The 23,354-nt window shown below is 40.1% G+C and overlaps 1 protein-coding gene across 2 annotated transcripts; it reads right to left on the bottom strand.

Moving 5' to 3' along the window:
* Positions 1–11,385: 11,385 nt before the first annotated feature.
* LOC117263066 (uncharacterized) lies at positions 11,386–23,177 on the bottom strand. Of its 2 annotated transcripts, XM_078172131.1 has the most exons (12): positions 22,842–23,177; positions 21,775–22,084; positions 21,065–21,117; positions 20,299–20,401; positions 20,059–20,196; positions 19,731–19,885; positions 19,265–19,401; positions 18,007–18,100; positions 14,413–14,701; positions 13,015–13,199; positions 12,717–12,841; positions 11,386–12,304 (listed from the first exon to the last, which is right to left on the bottom strand). In XM_078172131.1, exons 4-10 carry the CDS (start codon positions 20,378–20,380, stop codon positions 13,144–13,146), a joined length of 951 nt encoding a protein of 316 aa, XP_078028257.1. In that variant the 5' UTR covers positions 20,381–20,401; positions 21,065–21,117; positions 21,775–22,084; positions 22,842–23,177; the 3' UTR covers positions 11,386–12,304; positions 12,717–12,841; positions 13,015–13,143. The 2 variants fall into 2 exon arrangements, with proteins under 2 accessions (XP_078028257.1, XP_033492089.2); XM_033636198.2 differs by lacking the exon at positions 21,775–22,084.
* Positions 23,178–23,354: the final 177 nt, after the last annotated feature.

The raw sequence follows: 23,354 nt of genomic DNA, 5'->3' as shown, positions 1-23,354 counted from the left end.
TTCATTTTAGGATTATTTTAAAATTCTTTTATTTGTTTTTAAGGCCAGACTTAGGCTAGCCCCTTCCTATATTTCAAACCTTTTCTCCTCACACAAACCAGCTCGCAGTCTGAGATCTGCTGATAAGGCCCTGCTAGCTGTTCCAAGGTCTAGGCTGAAAACAAAAGGCGACAGGGCCTTTGCAATCAGGGCCCCTAGACTCTGGAACGATTTGCCTGAGGAAATCAGGTTTTCAGAGTCTGTTCCTCATTTTACATCGCTCCTCAAGACACACTTTTACAGGAAGGCTTTTATGAAGTAATGTTTAAGTTGATGTAATGTTTAATTTTTATATGTATTTTGTGTTGATATTGAGTGTGTGCTGATATTTTATGCTGTAAAGCACTTTGTTATTTATATTGAAAAGTGCTATACAAATAAAGTTATTATTATTATTATTATTATTATTATTAATGTTCAACAGCACAGTGGTACAGATAGTATCACTATAATTGCCAAATATGTTTGGAGAAAAGATTGCTAATAACGTTAGCCCTAAGCTAACAGCAAACGTTTCAATGTTATTTAGTGTGGATGCTAACACTGCAGCTAACTCAGCTATGCTAGCTATCGCCCTAGTACTGCAGTGAAGCAGTGATAGCGTGGTGCAGCATTAAAGGTGCATTACATTCAGTTCTGTTGACTTAACAGTCATTTTATTGTAGAAGCATTCACTCATTTTGATGTTTATGACTCAGATGCCGTTAAATTATTTGATTTTGATTGTTGAAATGCATATGTTGAATAAAATGAGTGATGATTCAGTTAATCTAAATGGTTTAAAAGGGGAATATAGGCTATTAAAAAAAATGTATGTTTGAACAATATCTTAATTTCAAAACATGATTAAAAATATAAATATAGAGATAAGCTGTTAAAAGATAAATAGTGATTACAAGAGATACTTCATGATTTCATTGTTATTTTAAAATGTTTATTCTGATTTAGAAATTCATGATGGATTGATTATTTGCACTAAAATACCTTGTGTAATGCATATTAATTCATTTCACAGTGATTTAAATACTGTATATCCTGAGCAATTGCTTATACGTGGGAAACATTTTGAATGATAGAAATAAGTTAATGAGATAAATAGAAAGAGACGATAGTAACTTGTACACTCTGCACTGTGTGCATAGATTGGTTTTTTGATCAGGATTGGATCAGTCGAGATCTGGGCCCCTGTGGGTTCAGTGGCAAGCTAACCTAAGAAACTGTGGATGGACTGGAACTACGGTGTGGCCAACTGTGGGATCCGTCCCCGGAGAACATCAAGACCATCAACTCATTCCATTCATCCAGACACAGATAAGACTGACACTTTAAATCTACCCTGGTAGTGTTAGAAACAGTGAACACACAGACCTCAAAGGATCGCACACACATCAAGGAACTTTCATCTCCTTCCCTTAAAGGGCCAGTGTGTAATATTTGGCATGGTTTATTGTCAAATCTGAATTTGAATCTGAATATTCTACCCATTAATATGTTTATATACAGTACAGGCCAAAAGTTTGGACACACCTTCTCATTCAATGCGTTTTCTTTATTTTCATGACTATTTACATTGTAGATTCTCACTGAAGGCATCAAAACTATGAATGAACACATGTGGAGTTATGTACTTAACAAAAAAAGGTGAAATAACTGAAAACATGTTTTATATTCTAGTTTCTTCAAAATAGCCACCCTTTGCTCTGATTACTGCTTTGCACACTCTTGGCATTCTCTCCATGAGCTTCAAGAGGTAGTCACCTGAAATGGTTTCCACTTCACAGGTGTGCCTTATCAGGGTTAATTAGTGGAATTTCTTGCTTTATCAATGGGGTTGGGACCATCAGTTGTGTTGTGCAGAAGTCAGGTTAATACACAGCCGACAGCCCTATTGGACAACTGTTAAAATTCATATTATGGCAAGAACCAATCAGCTAACTAAAGAAAAACGAGTGGCCATCATTACTTTAAGAAATGAAGGTCAGTCAGTCCGGAAAATTGCAAAAACTTTAAATGTGTCCCCAAGTGGAGTCGCAAAAACCATCAAGCGCTACAACGAAACTGGCACACATGAGGACCGACCCAGGAAAGGAAGACCAAGAGTCACCTCTGCTTCTGAGGATAAGTTCATCCGAGTCACCAGCCTCAGAAATTGCAAGTTAACAGCAGCTCAGATCAGAGACCAGATGAATGCCACGCAGAGTTCTAGCAGCAGACCCATCTCTAGAACAACTGTTAAGAGGAGACTGCGCGAATCAGGCCTTCATGGTCAAATAGCTGCTAGCAAACCACTGCTAAGGAGAGGCAACAAGCAGAAGAGATTTGTTTGGGCCAAGAAACACAAGGAATGGACATTAGACCAGTGGAAATCTGTGCTTTGGTCTGATGAGTCCAAATTTGAGATCTTTGGTTCCAACCGCCGTGTCTTTGTGAGACGCAGAAAAGGTGAACGGATGGATTCCACATGCCTGGTTCCCACTGTGAAGCATGGAGAAGGAGGTGTGATGGTGTGGGGGTGTTTTGCTGGTGACACTGTTGGGGATTTATTCAAAATTGAAGGCACACTGAACCAGCATGGCTACCACAGCATCCTGCAGCGACATGCCATCCCATCCGGTTTGCGTTTAGTTGGACGATCATTTATTTTTCAACAGGACAATGACCCCAAACACACCTCCAGGCTGTGTAAGGGCTATTTGACCAAGAAGGAGAGTGATGGAGTGCTGCGGCAGATGACCTGGCCTCCACAGTCACCGGACCTGAACCCAATCGAGATGGTTTGGGGTGAACTGGACCGCAGAGTGAAGGCAAAGGGGCCAACAAGTGCTAAACACCTCTGGGAACTCCTTCAAGACTGTTGGAAAACCATTTCAGGTGACTACCTCTTGAAGGTCATCGAGAGAATGCCAAGAGTGTGCAAAGCAGTAATCAGAGCAAAGGGTGGCTATTTTGAAGAAACTAGAATATAAAACATGTTTTCAGTTATTTCACCTTTTTTTGTTAAGTACATAACTCCACATGTGTTCATTCATAGTTTTGATGCCTTCAGTGAGAATCTACAATGTAAATAGTCATGAAAATAAAGAAAACGCATTGAATGAGAAGGTGTGTCCAAACTTTTAGCCTGTACTGTAAGTGTATAATCGCTACAAAATAAAATTTGTTTGGTTTTCGTAGCCTTATAATTATGCTTTTATATATATATATATATATATATATATATATATATAGCAAGGGCCTTGCTTTAGAGAGGTCGCCATCTTGCGCCACCATGTATGTAAGGCAGCCCAAGCGGACAATCCAGCCAGCCAGAGAACGCGTTTTGTGTGTATAAATAAATCAACGAAGACAGCGGAAGGAAGGAAGAAGGAGGAGGAAACAGCAGAGTGTTAGTAGTTCGTCGATGGAGAGTAGTGAAAAGTTTTTTTAGTTCTAAAGTTTTTGAATGGACCACACTTACCACACAACAGGAGAGAATGAACCCGAACCATCATCTGTGAGGAAAAGAAGACACAACTTCACTCCTTGTGATGCACTCTCTGCGGCGCTTTTCCTCCTGATGATATATCTCCCCAACGATGGTAGCACCGAATCCCATTCTGTGCAGCAAAATAGGAGCAGAGGATTCAGCCTCTCTTCTCGCCTGCTCAGCATCCAACACATGGATTTCCTCATCTGTATGCTTCGGCTCAAACGAATGGGTATGGCTCTGGGTCTGTGTCCGCTACAAGAAACTCTTCAAAATTGCATTCAAAGTCGTCCATTGCAGCTACTATAGTCCAGAGATATTGCTAGGCTAAATAAACAGCTGAGCTCTGTTTACAGGCAACGCTGTCAGTCAGTGTGCGGGCTGGAGATTGATGGAGCAGAGAGGGGAGGGAGTACCCGCTAGGTACTGTAAGCGGGTATGTGTGTATGGAGTGTGTGTGTTACGCTAGAAGAGTCAGAGTTTGGGATGGAGTCTTTAGCCCCCTGGAGTGTTACCGGAGTTTTTGGAGCGCTCAAATAAACTGGTCTTTTTCCCGAATGCTACTCTGGTCTCCTGCGCATGAGGGATTCATTACAATATCGTAACATGGTTTAGATTTCTAAATAAATATTCAACTCGCTAGATAGATATGGAGCTATATTTGTGTCTTTATTACATGCGAGAAAATAAATGATATGAGAAGGAAAAAAAATGTTTGAGAGAAAAAAAAATATTTGAGAGAAAAAGTTTTCACACTGATAGCAAAAAATAATAATATTTGAGACTAAAAAAGTTTTGAGAAAAAGTATTTTGTCATAGAATATAAAAAAATAATTTGATTTAAAAAATGATTTCCAAGAAAAAAACTCTCTCAAAAACCTTTTTCTTACTCTTTTTCTCTCTCTCTCTCTCTCTCTCTCTCAAAAAAAAGTTTCTCTCAAAACATTTTTCTTCTCTCTTGCAAAGTCTTTGCTCTTGTGTCAGGATTTTGCTCTCACTGTGAAAATAATGTCACGGGCAGGGCCACGTTCCTATTGGCCAGTCTCAATCGAATTGACAGCTAGGTGAGGATCGTCTTGGGAGTCGAATTCAACTGAATCATTCATCCACCACTGTGGATTCACCGGCATAGATGCGCTGCGTTATTTGGGAGCGGAGACTCCAATGTTTGGGTAAGATGGTGACACACACAATTGATGGGTAGCTAGCTGAGCAAGTTGGTTATCAAAATCATTCCTATAATGAATCCCTTTTCTCACCTAACGTTATTTTACCGAGATTGTGTTATTAATTGCACTAGCCAGCTAGTGTTAACTTTACATCTAGCTAGGTTATCCCATTAACGTTACTTTACTACGGTGCTTTTCTCTTCCAACATTCAATGTGTGGCAGGGTGAGCGCTGCTACACCTCCGCCCTTAATTGGCATCAGCTGGGCCTAATTTTCAGTTGTCGGAGCCTAATTGCGCAGTGGTGGCACCTGCGTTATTTGGTCTTCCCCTCATGGCGCGCTCACTTCTACCTGGCATTTACCTGGCGAGGGCTGTGTGTGGCGTGCTCCGGTTGGCGTGCTTTGTGTGTGTCATGCTCCGGTTTCTGTACCCAAACTTGGGACTCATAAGGTAGGCATGGGTTCTGCAATGTTTGTGTACTGTTTAAGCGTATTATGGTGTCACAGCTGCCGTGACTCTTCACTTTACAGCGGTGTTGGCCGTTTCTGTTGTTTGCAGCTTCGGAGGGGACTTTGAAAAGCATGGTGTCTGCTCTTCCTCACTGCGAGACGGTGACTGGGTTTGAGCTGTGCGCTGTGCATTAAGCTCCCTTCGCTCCGGTAAGCTCGCTCTGTTTTTTTTATTTCTACTTCTGCTAGTTCTGTTAACTTTATGTTAACAGGTTGTCCTGCTCTCTGTCCTGCTGTAGCTGAGGCCACAGCTTATGGCTTCTTCTCCTCCTCGGCGCTCTGTGTGGGGCTGCACTCCGTAGCCCAGTGACGTGGGCCGTCAGCTGGGTTACTTAACAAACTCTGATGGTGTAAAATATTAACACCCAAATGGATACATTTATATTAATTAGCACAATAACAGTGTTACTTCAAACTCTTATAGTGTAACATTTTGACACCAATATGGATAAGTTTAGATTAAGTAACACTACAATAGTGTTACTTAAAACTCTTATAGTGTAACATTTTGACACCAATATGGATAAGTTTACATGAAATAACACTACAATAGTGTTACTTAAAACTCTTATAGTGTAACATTTTGACACCAATATGGATAAGTTTACATTAAATAACACTACATTAGTGTTACTTAAAACTCTTATAGTGTAACATTTTGACACCAATATGGATAAGTTTACATTAAATAACACTACAATAGTGTTACTTCAAACTCTAATAGTGTAAAATTGTGACACCAATGTAGATAAATTTAATTGTCACTACAGCAGTGTTACTTCACAAACCAAGTGTAAAATATTAACACCAGTTTATTTAAATCAACACTATGATGTTATTGACCAGTTATGTTATGACCACCAACACTGATGTAAAATGTATACTTAACTAGTATTTACTGTGCTGCTGATACAGCATATATGGACCACTGGTTAAAATGTACATGAAATAATCACTCCAAAAATGACTATCAAAAATATTTATTTTCCATTGACAAGGAAAATTACTGATGAAATATATTTAGATAACTTAAATAATGCAACCGTCTGGCACAACATAAGTTAGAATCTGCACTGTAAGACATTTGGATATCAAAGGGTTTGAAGTATCTCAAGTCATCAGGTCTGACAACTGAAACATTATGCGCCATGTCAACAACATGAAAGGCATGGAAATGTTCTACAAATTCAGTCTCCATTTCAGATAATAAAAAATAAATGTCACCTTTAAGACAGATGCAAAAAATCTTATTTAGCACTGGCATCTCATTAACAAAATCTGTGCAAACAACAAGACCAGAGTGAAACTCAATGCCATTTTTTTAACCCAAGTTGTAACACTTATTTCACTTGAAATATCAATCTGAAAATAATCTGCCATGTTCAACATCAGTCAGTATTTTAGATGACACAGGTCCAGACTCAATACCTTTAGCAGAATGTGATTCCCAGTGATAGGCAACAGCTATTTGGTGTTTCTTGGCAAGTGTCTTAGTTATGTTCTTGAAATTTTTTATGCTGGACTTAAAGAATTTGTGTTTTGCTTTATACCTCATAGTCCAAACATGTACTAATTGACCAATTTGGCGTATACATTCAGGATAATGGATCATGAAGTGATGTTTTGGGATCAAATTATTCTGTGGATACAAAACTGTAAATAATCTGTGGTGCTCTTCAATTAGATGTTTCAAAAACACAGCCATTCCCTCTGTAATACAAGGTGAAAACACTATGTTCACAATATGCAACAACAGTAACAACAAATGCCAGTGTCTGTCACCTTCTGGTACAAGATTTCCAAAGGTTCCGAATAAGGCACAATGTTTGACTGGCATTAAGCCCAATACCACTGCCAGTACAAAAGATGTTAACACCAGTTGGTCGATTGACCAACCTAACCCTATTTTTTTTTTTTTATCCATGAATCCATAGTTGAATGCATATACACGCTGGAGTATGTTTTCATAAGAAATGAAGTTCTGCTTCAAATATTCAAACAATAACTTAATCTCATATTGTCCTACACCTTCTAAGATATCATGCATAATATCAAACACAAAGTCATCTGATACATTGAAGTATGACAAGGAATTGGGCGGCACGGTGGTGTGGTGGTTAGCACTCACAGCAAGAGGGTTACCGGTTCGATCCCGGGCGTGGGAGCCCTTCTGTGCGGAGTTTGCATGTTCTCCCCGTGTCAGCGTGGGTTCTCTCCGGGCACTCCGGCTTCCTCCCACAGTCCAAAGACATGCAGATTGGGGACTAGGTTAATTGATAACTCTAAATTGTCCGTAGGTGTGAATGTGAGTGTGAATGGTTGTCTGTCTCTATGTGTCAGCCCTGCGATAGTCTGGCGACCTGTCCAGGGTGTACCCTGCCTCTCGCCCGATGTCAGCTGGGATAGGCTCCAGCCCCCCCGCGACCCTCAAGAGGATAAAGCGGTTAGAAGATGAATGAATGAATGAATGACAAGGAATTGAGAATACTGTTGCGTTTGATTCCAAAACAAGAATTTTCTCTTGGATTCTCAACAAGATGACTATAATGCTCCTCATTGGTTGGTCTGGTCCGTAACATCACACGTGGATCACTTTCACTAAAGACTGTTTGAGCGGAGGCTTTATCAATAAGACACATTCTGCAGTAATGGTTGGCACTGAATCATTCCACATAACCCAGAATTGAGTTCAAACCCAAATTGTCACCTGTTACTTGTGCTATGGTGCCATAGATAGGTTGATCAGCAAATGACACTTTCATTCCATGTTCTAGTATCTTTACATCTTCTATAAATTGAGTAAGAATTTTGTCAGTTCCATACTTTTTTGCATCTTGGGAATGAAACAAAGAAATAAGATGGATATTCATCAGGGATGAGTTTAGACGTGGTGGTAAATTGTGGAGTGTGAAATATAAACATCCAAGCTTATGAATGCCTTGTTTTGATCCTAGTGAGTTTGATGTTTCAAAGTCATCATAATACACTTGGATTTGTAATGAATCTTTTGATTTTGAATATAATGGGTGATTTTGATAGTACTTTCCATCACAGAAATCCTGATATAAGCTAACGACAGTGGCAGATTTATTAATTTGACCGCAAACTACTTTATTCTTGAAAATGAACTCCAACGTTTTTAACAGTGGTATGTAAATGAAAGTGTCATTTACTGGAACCTGTCCATATACTCCAGATATTTTGTTTCTCTTTGAGTCATATCTCACTCCTAAATGAATTTCAAGTGGTTCAACAACACCCCATTTTTCACTAAAATACTTTGTCCATTTAGAATTTGTGTTTAAGTCAGCAAACGGATTGAAAGTATTGTTAAAAACCTCTTCCACTGCACTTCTACTGGGATTATCAGCAGGCACTGCACTTAACACTTGTTCTTTGAGATTTGCATGAGCATCATTGACATACTCCTCCATGCTTTCAATAACTGATAAGACAACATTGTTAGCGACACCACTGCCTTGTAACTTTGCTATGACTGAAGCACACATATCTTTTGTCTTATCTTTTGACATTTGGGATGTTGAAGGTTGATTTGACATTTGGGATGTTGATGGTTGATTAGTCATATCTGGAACCATGCCAAATGCATCTTCTTGTAAGCTCTGTTCTGTGTGGTGTTTGTAAATCATCATTACTTGTGTTAACAGAACTATGAGAGCCATTTAAGTGCTTTCTAAAACCTGCATAACTGTTAAACTGCAATGAATATCCTTCTTGGGCACAAATAACAAATTTCTTTCCTGGACATAACCCATGAAACAACTTGAGGTACTTAATTAATGCACTGGGTGCATTGTGCATAGACCTACAAATATGACACCTATACATATTTTTAGGAGCTTGTCTCTTGACAACACAAATCTTATAGTCTAAGAAATTAGACTTTCAACCAAAACATAACCAAAGAAAAAAAAAAGTGCTGAAGTGCACCAAGTGCATTGTGCAAATACAAATGTGCATACACCGTTCATAAATTTGGCTCTTAGCTCCTTCACCTTTGGACTCTCTTTAGTGGTGTCAACATCAATATTGTAGACAGTTGTTTGGAGAAAACTGTACATGTTGCTGAGAGCATCATCATAACTTACACTGAAAACGAAGTGCACTTTGAAGAGTTCGTCAAACGCTGCCAATGACGTTGTTGGGGTCAACATATTTCTACCTCACTCGGCGGCACCATAAATGTTGGGGTCAACACACTAGGCTTCACACGGAGGTACCAAATACACTGAACAAAAATATAAACGCAACACTTTTGTTTTTGCTCCCATTTTTCATGAGATGAACTCAAAGATCTAAAACATTTTCTTTACACACAAAAGACCATTTCTCACAAATATTGTTCACAAATCTGTCTAAAATCTGTGTTAGTGAGCACTTCTCCTTTGCTGAAATAATCCATCCCACCTCACAGGTGTGGCATATCAAGATGCTGATTAGACAGCATGAATATTGCACAGGTGTGCCTTAGGCTGGCCACAATAAAAGGCCACTCTGAAATGTGCAGTTTTGCTTTATTTGGGGGGGTCTAGGGGGGTCAGAAAACCAGTCAGTATCTGGTGTGACCACCATTTGCCTCACACAGTGCAACACATCTCCTTCGCATAGTTGATCAGGTTGTTGATTGTGGCCTGTGGAATGTTGGTCCACTCCTCTTCAATGGCTGTGCGAAGTTGCTGGATATTGGCAGGAACTGGAACACGCTGTCGTATACGCCAATCCAGAGCATCCCAAATATGCTCAATGGGTGACATGTCCGGTGAGTATGCTGGCCATGCAAGAACTGGGATGTTTTCAGCTTCCAGGAATTGTGTACAGATCCTTGCGACATGGGGCCGTGCTTTATCATCCTGCAACAGGAGGTGATGGTCGTGGATGAATGGCACAGCAATGGGCCTCAGGATCTCGTCACGGTATCTCGGTGGATTCAAAATGCCATCAATAAAATGCACCTGTGTTCGTTGTCCATAACATACGCCTGCCCATACCATAACCCCACCGCCACCATGGGCCACTCGATCCACAACGTTGACATCAGCAAACCGCTCACCCACACGACGCCACACATGCTGTCTGCCATCTGCCCTGAACAGTGAAAACCGGGATTCATCCGTGAAGAGAACACCTCTCCAATGTGCCAGATGCCATCGAATGTGAGCATTTGCCCACTCAAGTCGGTTACGACTACGAACTGCAGTCAGGTCGAGACTCTGATGAGAATGACGAGCATGCAGATGAGCTTTCCTGAGACGGTTTCTGACAGTTTGTGCAGAAATTCTTTGGTTATGCAAACCGATTGTTGCAGAAGCTGTCCGGGTGGCTGGTCTCAGACGATCTTGGAGGTGAACATGCTGGATGTGGAGGTCCTGGGCTGGTGTGGTTACACGTGGTCTGCAGTTGTGAGGCCGGTTGGATGTACTGCCGAATTGTCTGAAACGCCTTTGGAGACGGCTTTTGGTAGAGAAATGAACATTCAATTCACGGGCAATAGCTCTGGTGGACATTCCTGCAGTCAGCATGCCAATTGCACGCTCCCTCAAAACTTGCGACATCTGTGGCATTGTGCTGTGTGATAAAACTGAACATTTTAGAGTGGCCTTTTATTGTGGCTAGCCTAAGGCACACCTGTGCAATAATCATGCTGTCTAATCAGCATCTTGATATGCCACACCTGTGAGGTGGGATGGATTATCTCAGCAAAGGAGAAGTGCTCACTAACACAGATTTTAGACAGATTTGTGAACAATATTTGTGAGAAATGGTCTTTTGTGTGTATAGAAAATGTTTTAGATCTTTGAGTTCATCTCATGAAAAGTGGGAGCAAAAACAAAAGTGTTGCATTTATATTTTTGTTCAGTGTATGCTGGGGTTTAATTGGCTATCGGAAATAATTAATAATTATTAATAATTAATAATTATGTTAAATAATGTGACTTAATTAACATTAAATCACCTCGTGGGGCACCATTCCCATAAAGGGAAAAATGATAGCCAGTTAAAGATATCAGTCTCATAAAATACGCTAAACTATTAATTTGGAGTTTGATTAATAATTAAATTAATGACAACAACCAAAATTAACAGTAGCGCCTGAAGGATTTCGGAGTTCTTGACGCAGCAGAGGTTGACTATTCATTCACCCTTGTGTAACATTAAACAGACAGCAGGCATGATTCGAAAGAATTATATTTATTCACAAATTAGCAAAGCAAACCAAAACACACAAATTCGAACTAACTATATACAAGCTTGGTGTTTTTATGTGTGTGTGTGTATGTGTGTGTGTGTGAGAGAGAGAGAGAAAGAAGAGAAAGACAAAGGTGGGTGTGGTGATCAAGGAGCTGTTTGGCCTACAAAGCAAAATGGCTGACAACAGAGAACGACCAAAATGGCCGAATCAAGGCTGCTTCAGTTTCGGGGGAGGTGTTTGTCTGACCGTGTGGTCAGGACAAAGACAAAGGAAAAGAAGCGGGAACTTTGAAATGCCTGTTTGGGTGTAGCTCTGTTGAAAGCCTGTTTGTTAATGAGTCTATGTCAATGTGATGTGTGTTGCAAACGGTCTGGATTAGTGCAGAGATTTAGTTGTGTGCAAGAATCTGTTTGTGAACAGTATTAGCAAACTAAACACTTAGCTTTGGCGAAGCCAACTAATCAATGACCTAACTGCAATATATCACAACAATAACTCAGTAAACAACATCAAATCACATACAACAAGTTAAACAGTCTTGCTTAGCCTGTAAAGCTGTGATAAGCTATGCCCAGTTGTTACATTACCGATCCTTGAATGGATGGGAGAAAGAGTCACTTGGTGGTGTGCTGCTGAGGTGTGAGGTGAGACTTCCTGTGGAGATGGGTGTCTCCTAGCTGTCTTTGTTTGGACAACAAAGAGCATGCAGAGGAAAAAGCTTTTAAATCTCCAGTTATGATTTTACCAAATGAAAAATCATCTGTGGTCCTGTGAATCCCAACAACGTGGTTCCCGTCGATCACAATGTAGTAAGTGTTGATGGACTGCTTGCTGGTTCCAGCAACAAGAGGGTATGGCTGGCAAGTTGCCTCCTGGCTCTCCAAGTGTTGTTCAAGGCTCCGGCATGACTGTGGAGAAACCACATGTCAGGTTGCATTGTAGTATTGTCTTATTCTGTGCCATGTTTCCACGCTTCTAATCACAATCAGATCTGCACTAACCACGGTTTCCACACATTTTCACAGACAAAATTTCAAAACTTTTCAAGCTTTTCACCCATAATACAATATCCAATTGTAGAAAGTTGTTGATGTCCTGAAGAAGATTTAGATGTCCTGGAGAAGATTTTGGGAGAAACAGAGCTCTTGTGCCCATGATTAATGTAAGATATGCTAATTACATTACAGACAACAAAATTCTATCAATTTTCCAAAACTGTTTGATTTTACTTTACTTCATGACTCTTCCAGGCCTAGTAAATGACTTAAAAAATTCCACAGTTTTTCTAGGGTTTTCATGACAATGGGAAGCATGACTTACCTTGTGAAACACAACTAGATGGTCCATGGCCTGAGCTGCACTGATCTTTTGTCTTCTCTTTTTAAAGGGCTGAGGTGGCAGGATATGACGGAGTAACAAGAGAGATGCCATGTCACTGTCCCAATCTGTAGAAAGAGAAAAAAAACTTGTGTATAGTATAATTTGAATATCATGTTCCTTTAATTTCAAAACTATGGAGAATTACATCATACAATTCCACTTTAGATAACAAAAACTCCTCATTAAGCACATGTATATAGGTTTGTGAATGACAATGCATTCAAATTCCATGTGTTACCTGGGCAGTCAGAGGCTTCATCTTTGTTCTGATTCCTGGCATGACCTCAGCAAACTCTGGATGACTGGGGTGGTTGTAAGGCTCTCAGCTTCTTTGATCACCTTCCTTTTAAAGGATGGATGCCACTTTTCAAGCAGTTTGTCGGCTGTTTCTGGTCCAAAAATGAGGCAGAAATCTTGATTTATCTGCAGTGGCAGAGAAATGAAAGAACATGTTTTCTCAAATTTACATTTTTCAAATCACATGTTGCGCTTAAATGTCTAACACTTACCAGCAGGGTGTAAAATTAACACCCACCAAGCGCCAATGGTGGGTAAAAAATGAGTTTGGCATGTAAAACAAAAACACACACCCGCCAGTGGCCGATGGAAAATTTTGAATTGCATGTGGGTTTTTTATATCCTTCGACCATTTCTGCCAGCTGTGTCCAGGGACGGTTTTTGCTATGGGCAATGTGGGCGACCACCCAGGGCGCAATCTATGTGAGGGCGCACGAGCGCCCTCGAAAAAAAACAAAACAACAACAACAACAAAAAAACTCGCCAGTTTTCTAGACTACCGCTCATTTCCACGTCAAGTTAGTGGAGTGGGCGCTGGGGCGCCCCTATTATCACGTTTCAACCCGCAGCAGAAAGGAAAGGCGAATCTTGGAGGTTGTGGGTTGAACGGGGGTCACAGACAGGAACACGACGGAGGCTCTGTGGCGCAAGATAACGGCTTACCGGCCGTCTCCAACTAAGTCCAACTCCAGGTCCAGTAATTTCCTCTTTCATTGGTGTCATGACTGCCCAGTAGTACCTGGACAACCGAACCGTGGCGGTATACAGGTATGTGGCGTGTCAGAGGAGAAACGAGCCATTCACATTTCCACAAACCTCACTGCACTTCAGGGACTGTTCTTTACTTATGGAGGGACTGTCAGGGGAGGAGGGTGACTGGTTGACTTTTATTTTATTTTGATCCCCCCTATGTTAATCACTTATTGATGCTGTTTTTGAAGTATGAATAAGTCAGTAAGTAATTTATTCCATTGAAATATCATTGATGTATTATAGAAAAGTGATTTATCTTTTTATAAATGACAAAAGGCACATCTGCCTCATTTTTGCTGTGGTATCGTGATAGGCCTACTACTACTGCAGCCTTTGCCGCAAGCACGCCAAAGAAACACAGAGGACAGGGTTGGATTTTCCTAAAGTTGGATTTTCATACTAAAAACGTAAGGTAATTATTTTTCGTCACATAAGGCACAATTTTTTTATTTGGCTGGTGAAAAATATGTCTGGCCAGTAAATTTTTGGAGGTCACTAGCCAATGGCAGATGAGGTAAAATGTTAATTTTACACCCTGCTTACAAGCCCTTTAGTGTCCAGCAGCCTTGGAAACACAGTATGTTACCCGACTCATCAGGATTGTGGATGAGGTGCTGTCTATACTCAAAGGTTTCCTTCATCTTCTGCAGGATTATTTCTCTGTCAGTGATGTGGCTCATCAAGGATATGATCTCTTTACAATGCTCCTCATCCAACTGACCACCAATCTGAGGCAGCTCCCTCTTTTGTCCTGGACCGCTAACTCCTGCTGTCTGCATTTTTGGTTCCTTGAATGGAAGTTTTGTGTTCCTCTGAACGGTCTTGAGCCGCCATGCCAGAAATCCAGTGCCACTTTGGCTGTCATAGAAATGTTCCTGACCAAAGACAGACAAAAATTAGTGAAAAACAAAAACCATAAATTTGACAGGATTTTACCACCAAGATATGAGAAAAACAAGGGATAAAAAACTCCTAATGCTGTGTATTAAAAAAAAAAAAAAAGTTTTAGAAAAGGAATTTTTTTTTATACATAAGACGGCAGTAGTGCAGAGTTTGATTGCATCTTAAAGTGATAGCTCAACATTTTGGCAAATTCGCCCATTGCAGTACTTTATGTAATTATACAAGTAGGTTCATTACCTTTGATTAGCTTGCCAATACTTACAAAGCAGAGACGGAGTGCTAACTGTAGCACACAGAGTTGAAGCAGACTGTACAGCCCCTCTTTCAATCAAAACAAATCAATAACACACCCCAACAATTCCAAAATACTCTTATGGACACGTCATGGCTTGCATATTCACCACACTATGTAAAAATAACATGACGTTACAAGACAGAAATTTTTGAGGTAAATACTGAGAAGCACTGTATCACTCCGCCCAGTAGTTCACACAGGAAGTAGTTCCAAGTATTTGTTACGTTATGTTTTCATACCGTGGTGAATGACAGTCATAACCTGTCCATATGAGTGTTTGAGTTGTTGGAATGCATTATTTGATTATTTTGAGAAAGGGGGGGCTGTACAATTGTTCCCATTCATTGCTTAACAGGTAGCACATCTTCACCTCTGCCAGCACAGATTCTTAAAGGTAATGTACCTCCCCACTGCAAGTAAGGCAATGAGCAAATTTGCCAAAATGTTGAACTATCCCTTTAAACTATTCAGTGAAATACATTTTGTGATGTGCCTCAGTCACATATGAGGAGAATGTTCATTTTATTTCATAAGGTTAACATGATTATTCTGTACTTTTTTGAAAGTACATGATTATTCTGTACTTTTTTGATTATCTGCAATTGAGATATGCCTGGGTCAGACCAAAATATATCATTTCAAAATGATGAATTTTATACACTTTGCTTTGTCTGTGTCAGATGTAACCAATTATACTTTTTATAATTTCAAAAGTGAAAAAAAATATTTCCACAAAGCCTCAGTTCTGTTCAATTACAGCTCTTTTGTGTTTTTATCCACATTTTGATGTACCTGTGGCATTCAGGATTAAAAGGAGAAACAATTAATAGACACTACATGTCTCATTCATTAGGCTGAAATAATTCACATTGGTTTGAAATTTGTCATTACAATGTTTGGCCAAGCTTAAGGTCATGCTTTTGAAATCTGGCACAACTGAATTTTTAAATTGAATAGCCCTGGTGTACACAGTATATTAAAGACTAAAAAGAAATTCATGACTAATGCATCAACATAGCCAATGTTGGGACCTCAGCCACATGTTTTAAACAATAGAGAGGCCTTGACAAAACCAGCCAGTCTAAGAACAAAGGAAACGCGCCAAGCTTCCATTGGTCCGGTAGCTATAAAAGTGTAAATCACTTTTGAAATTCAAACTCTTGCTCCCCATTGGGCGACAGCAGCCAGGTTCAGGTGGAGTCAGAAGGAACCCCCTATGACGTCACTGAGACTTTAATTGCCGCTGCGCGCTGACGCCCCTCGCGATCCCTGAGTGACGAGCTGCTGGAAGGAAGCCAAAGCTTTCTGTGCGCAAGTTACTGCTAGGGAGCACCTCAAAAGTTTGAATTTAACCGACCTAGGCCGCCCTTTTGTTTCTTGACTCGCTGGACGAGGAAAGACGCTTTTTCTTTTGTTTTTAACACTCCACGGAGCACCAGAGGAACGCCGCGCAACCCCGCCGTTCCTCAGCATCTGCAGATTTTGGAGAACCCCCTTTTTCTCCCGAGGAAGACGGAGTCACTGAGGCCCCGTTTCTTCAACTGAGTCGACTCAGCTGATCCCTCTTCTGCCACACTGAGGACAGCATCTTTCATTCCTACAGCGGCCCGCGCACTCATCCCACAGCAACAGACGGGACACATGTTGTCGTGCTGGCGACTCAAGTAAGAGAGCTTCAGTCTGGGCAGAGACTTTATATATAGCGTGACTTAAGAGTAACTGTAACTGTGATTTTGTGAACTTTGAGGACCGCCATGTCCCTTTCTTTGATAAATCTAATCATTGATTGCTGCTTGTTGTTGCGCTCGCCAGAGCAAATTGATTGCGCCGTTAGTGTGCCGGCCGCGCGCTCACAATACGCCGCATTCCTATCTGTAACAAGGACCAGTGGACGGTAGGCTGACCCAGTTAGTCTACCGGCCTCTGAGGGATAGGAAAGTGACCATTGTGTTCCTCCACGGCCGCTTTTACCTCGCTGATTACGAGCGCCCGCTTGCCTTTCTTCTCTCTCTCTCTCCCCCTCTTTTAACTAACCTACTCGCATGCACACACACACACACACATACACACATTATACCTGTGGTAAAATCACACATTGTCTTGTGAGCAACTCCTTAAGGGCAGTTCGCCATTACCACACTCTACACACCTACACGTGTTGGCACAGCTATTCTGTTAGAGCATACAGTGTGTTTGATCCCGCCGGACGCCATCTTGTGCGTACTTTAAAGGTGCACATGTAGCCAGCTGTTTTATGACCCATTGTCTTGCTCTAGTATCCCGCCTCAGTACTTCTTCCCTCAAATTTCCTGCCTTACTCTTATCAGTACCTGGCGTGACGTGGCTGTCCCTCAAGAGGCCACGCCTGCCATTCTCTTTCTCTCTACCTCTTTCCCTTCACTCACACACACACACACACACACACACACACGCACACAGAGACCCACTTGCATGCTTTGATTTGTTGCTTCTAGTAAGTCAATTTAGTGTAGCATGTTTATTAAGTGAACAGCTTGTGATTGTTGAATGATAATTGTTTAATAAACATTTGTGACTTTACTATAGCAGTCCTCTGGTGATTTGTGCATCGTTTTTGTATCAATAGTTGGTTGTAATGATCAGTGCTTGGGTTCACGCCTTCTAATTATTTGATTGTTAATATTTACCTATATTAGCAAACTGAGACGAGGATTTTTCCCTTTTTGTCTAAAAACCGGTTGGTCATTGATCCCTGTATCCAGGGTGGTGCCCCTGAATTATTAATACATATTAATAATTTAATTTCTTAACTAATTACCATTGGTAATTAACAATTGATAACCAACTTGCCTTTAGCAAATCCCTACACCATAGTTATCCAAAAAAAGTATATGTTTCTGTATAAATACATTTAAATTTTTAAATTAAAAGGAATAAAAGGAATTTCTGGATACAGTTCAAAGTACAATTCAAAGTTAGGTATGTAATCAAAATAAGACTTACATATCCCTTCCTGGAGAGGGGATCTTTCAATGCAGGGAACAAGGTAACAATTCCCAGTGCGTATTTCTCTTTAGTGGTTCGCTCAGGGATTCTCCTGAAAAGAAAAATAAAGTTGAATCTTGTTTGTTTACCAAGCTATACCAATTAAGCATTGGTGCTTTATAAGGGTGGAATAATACTATTACTTAAGTAATGTTTCTTACTACTATAATTGCTGCCTTTTCTCCAATTTCACTCAAGGAAAAAGAAAAGAAGAAAAAAAAATAATGTCCTTTCCAGAGTTCACATTAGCCGACACATGCCGGTTTAGTGTGTAATTGAATGGCAGATGAAAATATCAGCGACCAAAATGAGCGTGGGAAATAAGCCAAATACATAAATAAATGAATAGCATATTAAATTACCTAATTTGTGTAACCAGTAAGATGTGCTGCAAAGACAGCGATGTTGAGAGAAAATTAAAATTCAGTCATTATGTACTGACCCTCATGCCTACGGAACAACAGGGAAAGTTTTTTGATCATCTGTGCACTCCTGGAGTTTCCTGGAGCTTTGTTTGACCAATAACTGCAGCAAACAGTAACAGATTCAAAAGTTCCAAAAATACATAATTAATCCATAAATTTCCCCCATACCAGTAACCCAAAGAAATTCAAGTGTCCTGAAGCAGAAACATGCAGCACATCAAACAAAACTTAACACAAGTTTGAGATGTTTTTTCTTTCCAAACGTCTTGGCATATGTAAGATACAGGACACTTGGATTACTTTGAACGAGCAGTATGGAGGCATTTTATGGATTTATTATGTATTTTTTGGACGTATGAATCTCAGTTACCGTTCATTGCATTTGCTTGAAAAATGAAGCTCCCATTAAACTCCCGGAGTGCACAGATGATCATAAAACTTCACCCATCAATCCGTCGGAATGAAGGCGAGTAGCTAATAACTATTTGCATTTTAGGGTTAACTATCCCTGTTAAGTGTTTTTTTTAATTTTTTATTATTGCTGTTTAAACGCTACTATAAGGTTATTTAAAATATGGTGGTTGTTCTACAGTATATGGCCAGAATTCTGGAATATTAAGGGTGGTCCAAAAACTAGCATAAACTCTAACCCTTTCACAATTTAACATTACTAGGAAAAAAACATCAGTAATCAGGCCCTACCGTACCTAAATTGTAGTTATTCACAATCGTTTAAAAACAAAATAAGTTTAATAGCTGTTAACTCCCCAACCTTTGTATTTTAAACTTACCCTTCTTTCTCAACCATATGTCCTGCAAGAATGTTAATCATCTGCCTTCTTCTACTGTCACTGAGAGTCCCAGTCTCTTCATATTCCTCAAGCACTGTTGTCCTTCCTGGTTTTGTCTGTCGAATCTGCTTGATCAGCTAAACGGATCATAACAGCAGTGTTAATGCAAGACAAGAGCAGCAAAGTAATTTCAGACGTCAGGATGATGGTAGGACTGAAATGATTAAGACAAGCCAGATTTTAAAGAAAAATCCATTTTTGGGGGAGCACAGCATCAAGTGTTTGAAACTTTAGTTTGTACAATGGCAATTTAAAAATAAATGCATGAAATTAATCAAAGTGACGACTACAATCTAAATTAGCAATCAGATTCTACAATTTCATTTAGAAGACGCTTTTATCCAAAGCGACGTACAATGAACGCTAATATATCACAAGCAAGGAACTAGTTAGATAATGAACTTACATCACTGGATGAAGAACTTTGGGATGCCTTTTCATCACTTCTCTTTCGCTTGAGTGGTCTTGCTTCACAGTCACTGCTACTGCTGGACACAGACAGGAAACTTCCACCAAATGTGGATGGTGGTGTGGATAGAGGTGACACAGATGCACCTGAATCTAAAACAAAAAGGTGTATAAATACTTAACATTGCCGCATTATTGTACATACGATTTTGCAATCAACCATGCTAGAAGAATCTACAAACAGCAGCCAAAAAACTATGCCCAACTTTGTGCTCAACAGCCCTGTCCATCCATGGAATATAAAGCTTTATTTTTTGTTAATTTACCATTGTTGTCACCGTCCTGGATGATGAAGCAAATCCCATTATGTGGGGCCAAGTCTGCAAACACAGATTCATCCACCTCGGTTCCCGAATCATCTTCCACACAAATCTTGTCCACGAGGATGGAGAACTTCTCTCTCACTAAATGATGAGTTAAAATACCACATGGTTGTTTGTTTAAATCAGAAAAAAGTCCAGTCAGTTAAAGTTACTGGTTAGTCATATACAAATCGGGACAATTACCTTCAGAAATGAATTCTTCATAATCAGCAGCTTGTAATTTGATGTATTTCTTGCGGTCTTTGTACTGCACCTTAAATAGCATCTTGCAATCTTCAGCGTGATCCTGCAGAAAAATTACATTTTTTTTTTTTTAATCACCTATACAAAAATGTGAAACTTTCACTACACTCAAATGGTCTCTGATGGACAAAAATATACTTTTTGTAACTGAAGCTGTTGGATATGAAGATGTCTTTCTGTCTGACAGGTCTGGAACTTAACATACTGCTCTTCACACTTTATTTTATTTTTATTTAACCTTTATTTACCCAGGCAAGCAATTAAGAACAAATTCTTATTTACAAATGCAGCCTGAACTTCTTATGATGACTGCGGTATCTTTGTATCTTGTCAAACAAACGCACTGAAAAATACAATATTCCGGTTATCTAACAAATTATCAGCCAATTAAATGGCAATCAAGTACAACTGGCACACTATGGAATGAAAGTCATTTTGTGACTATTTTTTTATTATTGCAATATGCAAGACTGATCATTTGCAAATGACCATTTTACTGTGGCCACAAAAGAAAAAATAAATAAATGATAATGTGAAATCTGGTTTGGATCTGATATACAAGAAGAATTCATGTGTTAATGGAATACACAAGTTACTTTGACTTCACAAGTAAAACATAATCTTGAGGGATATTAATCTAACTTATGCTATTCCATGAACATTGTACAAACTTTTAACCTTAAATTTTCACTCCAACTTCACTTACCTGAAGGCTGAGAACATACGTTGGGGCTCGTTTGGTCCTGTTGATTGCTAGTGCTACAAATCAAAATAGACAACGTTAATTGCATAAGCAAAAGAGTGACATGTGCATCAGTGTTATCTTAAGATTTGAATTAAAAGACATGAGTAATCATAGAAATTGTAGAAAATTGAATCAGAACGTAGAAACATTCTGATCCTCAATTAACAATAGAGGGTGAAGCAGAACACACTTTTAGGAAAAGTCAAAGATTGAGAGGCTTGACTATTTTATCTAAACAAAATTACATACAATCCAACTAGTGTTGTCACGGTACCAAAATTGGGACCCACGGTACGATACCAGTAAAAGTATCACGGTTCTGAGTAGTATCACGATACCACAGCAAAAATTAGGCAGATGTGCCTTTTGTCATTTATAAAAAGATAAATCACTTTTCTATAATACATCAATGATATTTCAATGGAATAAATTACTTATTGGCTTATTCATACTTCAAAAACAGCATCAATAAGTGATTAACATAGGGGGGATCAAAATAAAATAAATAAATAAAATAAAAATCAACCAGCCACCCTCCTCCCCTGACAAGTAAAGAACAGTTCCTTCATAAGTAAAGAACAGTCCCTAAAGTGCGGTGAGGTTTGTGGACCGTTACCTGCCACAAAGGGAGAAATATGAATGGCTCGTTTCTCCTCTGACATGTCACATACCTGTGTGCTGCTACGGCATGGCTGTCCAGGTATTTCTGGGCAGTCATGACACCACAAAGAGGAAATTATTGGACCTGGAGCTGGACTTCTCGGTCGCCGGTAAACCGCATTGTTATCTTGCGGTGGCCATGGTGCTCCGCCATATTCCTGTCTGTGACCCCCGTTCAACCCACAACCGGCAGGATTTGCCTTTCATTTCTGCTGCTGGTTGAAATCTGTACTCGCACAGCGTGCTCCTGAATGATTTCTTCTGCTCGCACAAAACTATTTTTAGTCGCAAATGCGAGTAAAATGCTTGCACCATAGAGCTCTGTGGAAAACAAATGAGAAATAAATAGCCTAATAACTTTCACTGCTTTCAGATACTCAATAGCTCAGCTAATACTTGAAATGTCACTGGAAAACAAACCACTGCAGCAGCATATTGAGTGCCAGGTGGCCAGCCAGACTTTGAACTTATCCCACAGTAGTGGTACCTGAGGTACCTTAGTACTACGGTACTCCAACATGATGGTATCATATGTACCTTGGTGTTTAAGTACTGTGGTCTATCGTTGGTACCAGTAACGTTATACTGTGCATCACTAAATCCAACCACAGCTGCGGACAAATTTGACCGGTTGGCGGTTTGCCCATCGGAGGCTCCTCTGGAGGAATCACGGGGAGAGGTGGCTCTGAACTAAGGATGTTCCTGCTTAACCGACTAGTCGTTTAAATGTTTCTATCATTGATAGTAGTCACCAGAAATACTACGCCCGCGTTGTTCTTTCAACGACAGAAACCGTTTTAACTCGACCCAAACAGCTTCAACAGAGTTACACTAGTTTATGTTACCGTTTATTTACCGTGTGTGGAAACACTAACCAAGCCCTAACGTTAGCATGAAACATAAGTGATACGTGCATGCCCTGGCATGTCTGCTTAGCCTGCATGTACGGCGGCGGTAATTCGTTAGTAAGACAACAATAATATCGCCATTTTCCTGTATTTGGAATATCGAGCTAACACAAACACATTTTTGTGCAAAATATCAATCAAACAGTGAGCTATATCGACGTGATACTCACCTGTCACTTGCGTGGTGTCTTCTCATTGCGAGTATGCGGGGGAAAGACAATGGCTGTCGTTCAAATTTCTACCGGAAGTGTGCCTCGCCAAATGCCCGGATGTGAAAACCACACCCGCAGGTGTTGGATACCATTAACTCTCCACAACCTCAATACTTCACTTTAAAATGGCCTAACACTAGGATTCTGACTCTGAGATTGGTGGGGCAGAGCTGCCTGCTGCTCAGCGCACAAAATGGAGGTGGTGTCCACAAGAGCGTTTTGGAGTCATTTGATGGTGTATTTGATTCGTTTTGAGGGAGAGAGAGGGCCGTACCGTTCACCTCCATTTTGTGCGCTGAGCAGCGGGCAGCTCTGCCCCACCGATCTCAGAACAGCAGACACTGACAATTAAAGGTAATGTACCTACTCATATGACTATAGGGATTACGGCAATAGGCGAATTTGCCAAAATGTCGAACTATCCCTTTAAATGTCTACTCTGCCAGCAGGTGAAAAGGTTTTCCACCCACA

Source organism: Epinephelus lanceolatus, chromosome 11 (genome assembly GCF_041903045.1).
Source record: "Epinephelus lanceolatus isolate andai-2023 chromosome 11, ASM4190304v1, whole genome shotgun sequence".
NCBI classification, from domain to species: Eukaryota; Metazoa; Chordata; class Actinopteri; order Perciformes; family Serranidae; genus Epinephelus; species Epinephelus lanceolatus.
Note: the sequence above shows the minus strand (reverse complement) of the source record. Positions and strands in the feature narration are given on the sequence as shown.

Excerpts from the sequence above, each read along its gene's own strand:
- LOC117263066 (XM_078172131.1), bottom strand. The coding sequence starts at position 20,380 with ATGCTATTTAAGGTGCAGTACAAAGACCGCAAGAAATACATCAAATTA. Across the intron at positions 20,197-20,298 it reads TGAAGAATTCATTTCTGAAG|TGAGAGAGAAGTTCTCCATC; the intron begins GTAATTGTCCCG and ends CTCATCATTTAG. Across the intron at positions 19,402-19,730 it reads AAAGTTCTTCATCCAGTGAT|CTGATCAAGCAGATTCGACA; the intron begins GTAAGTTCATTA and ends TGATCCGTTTAG.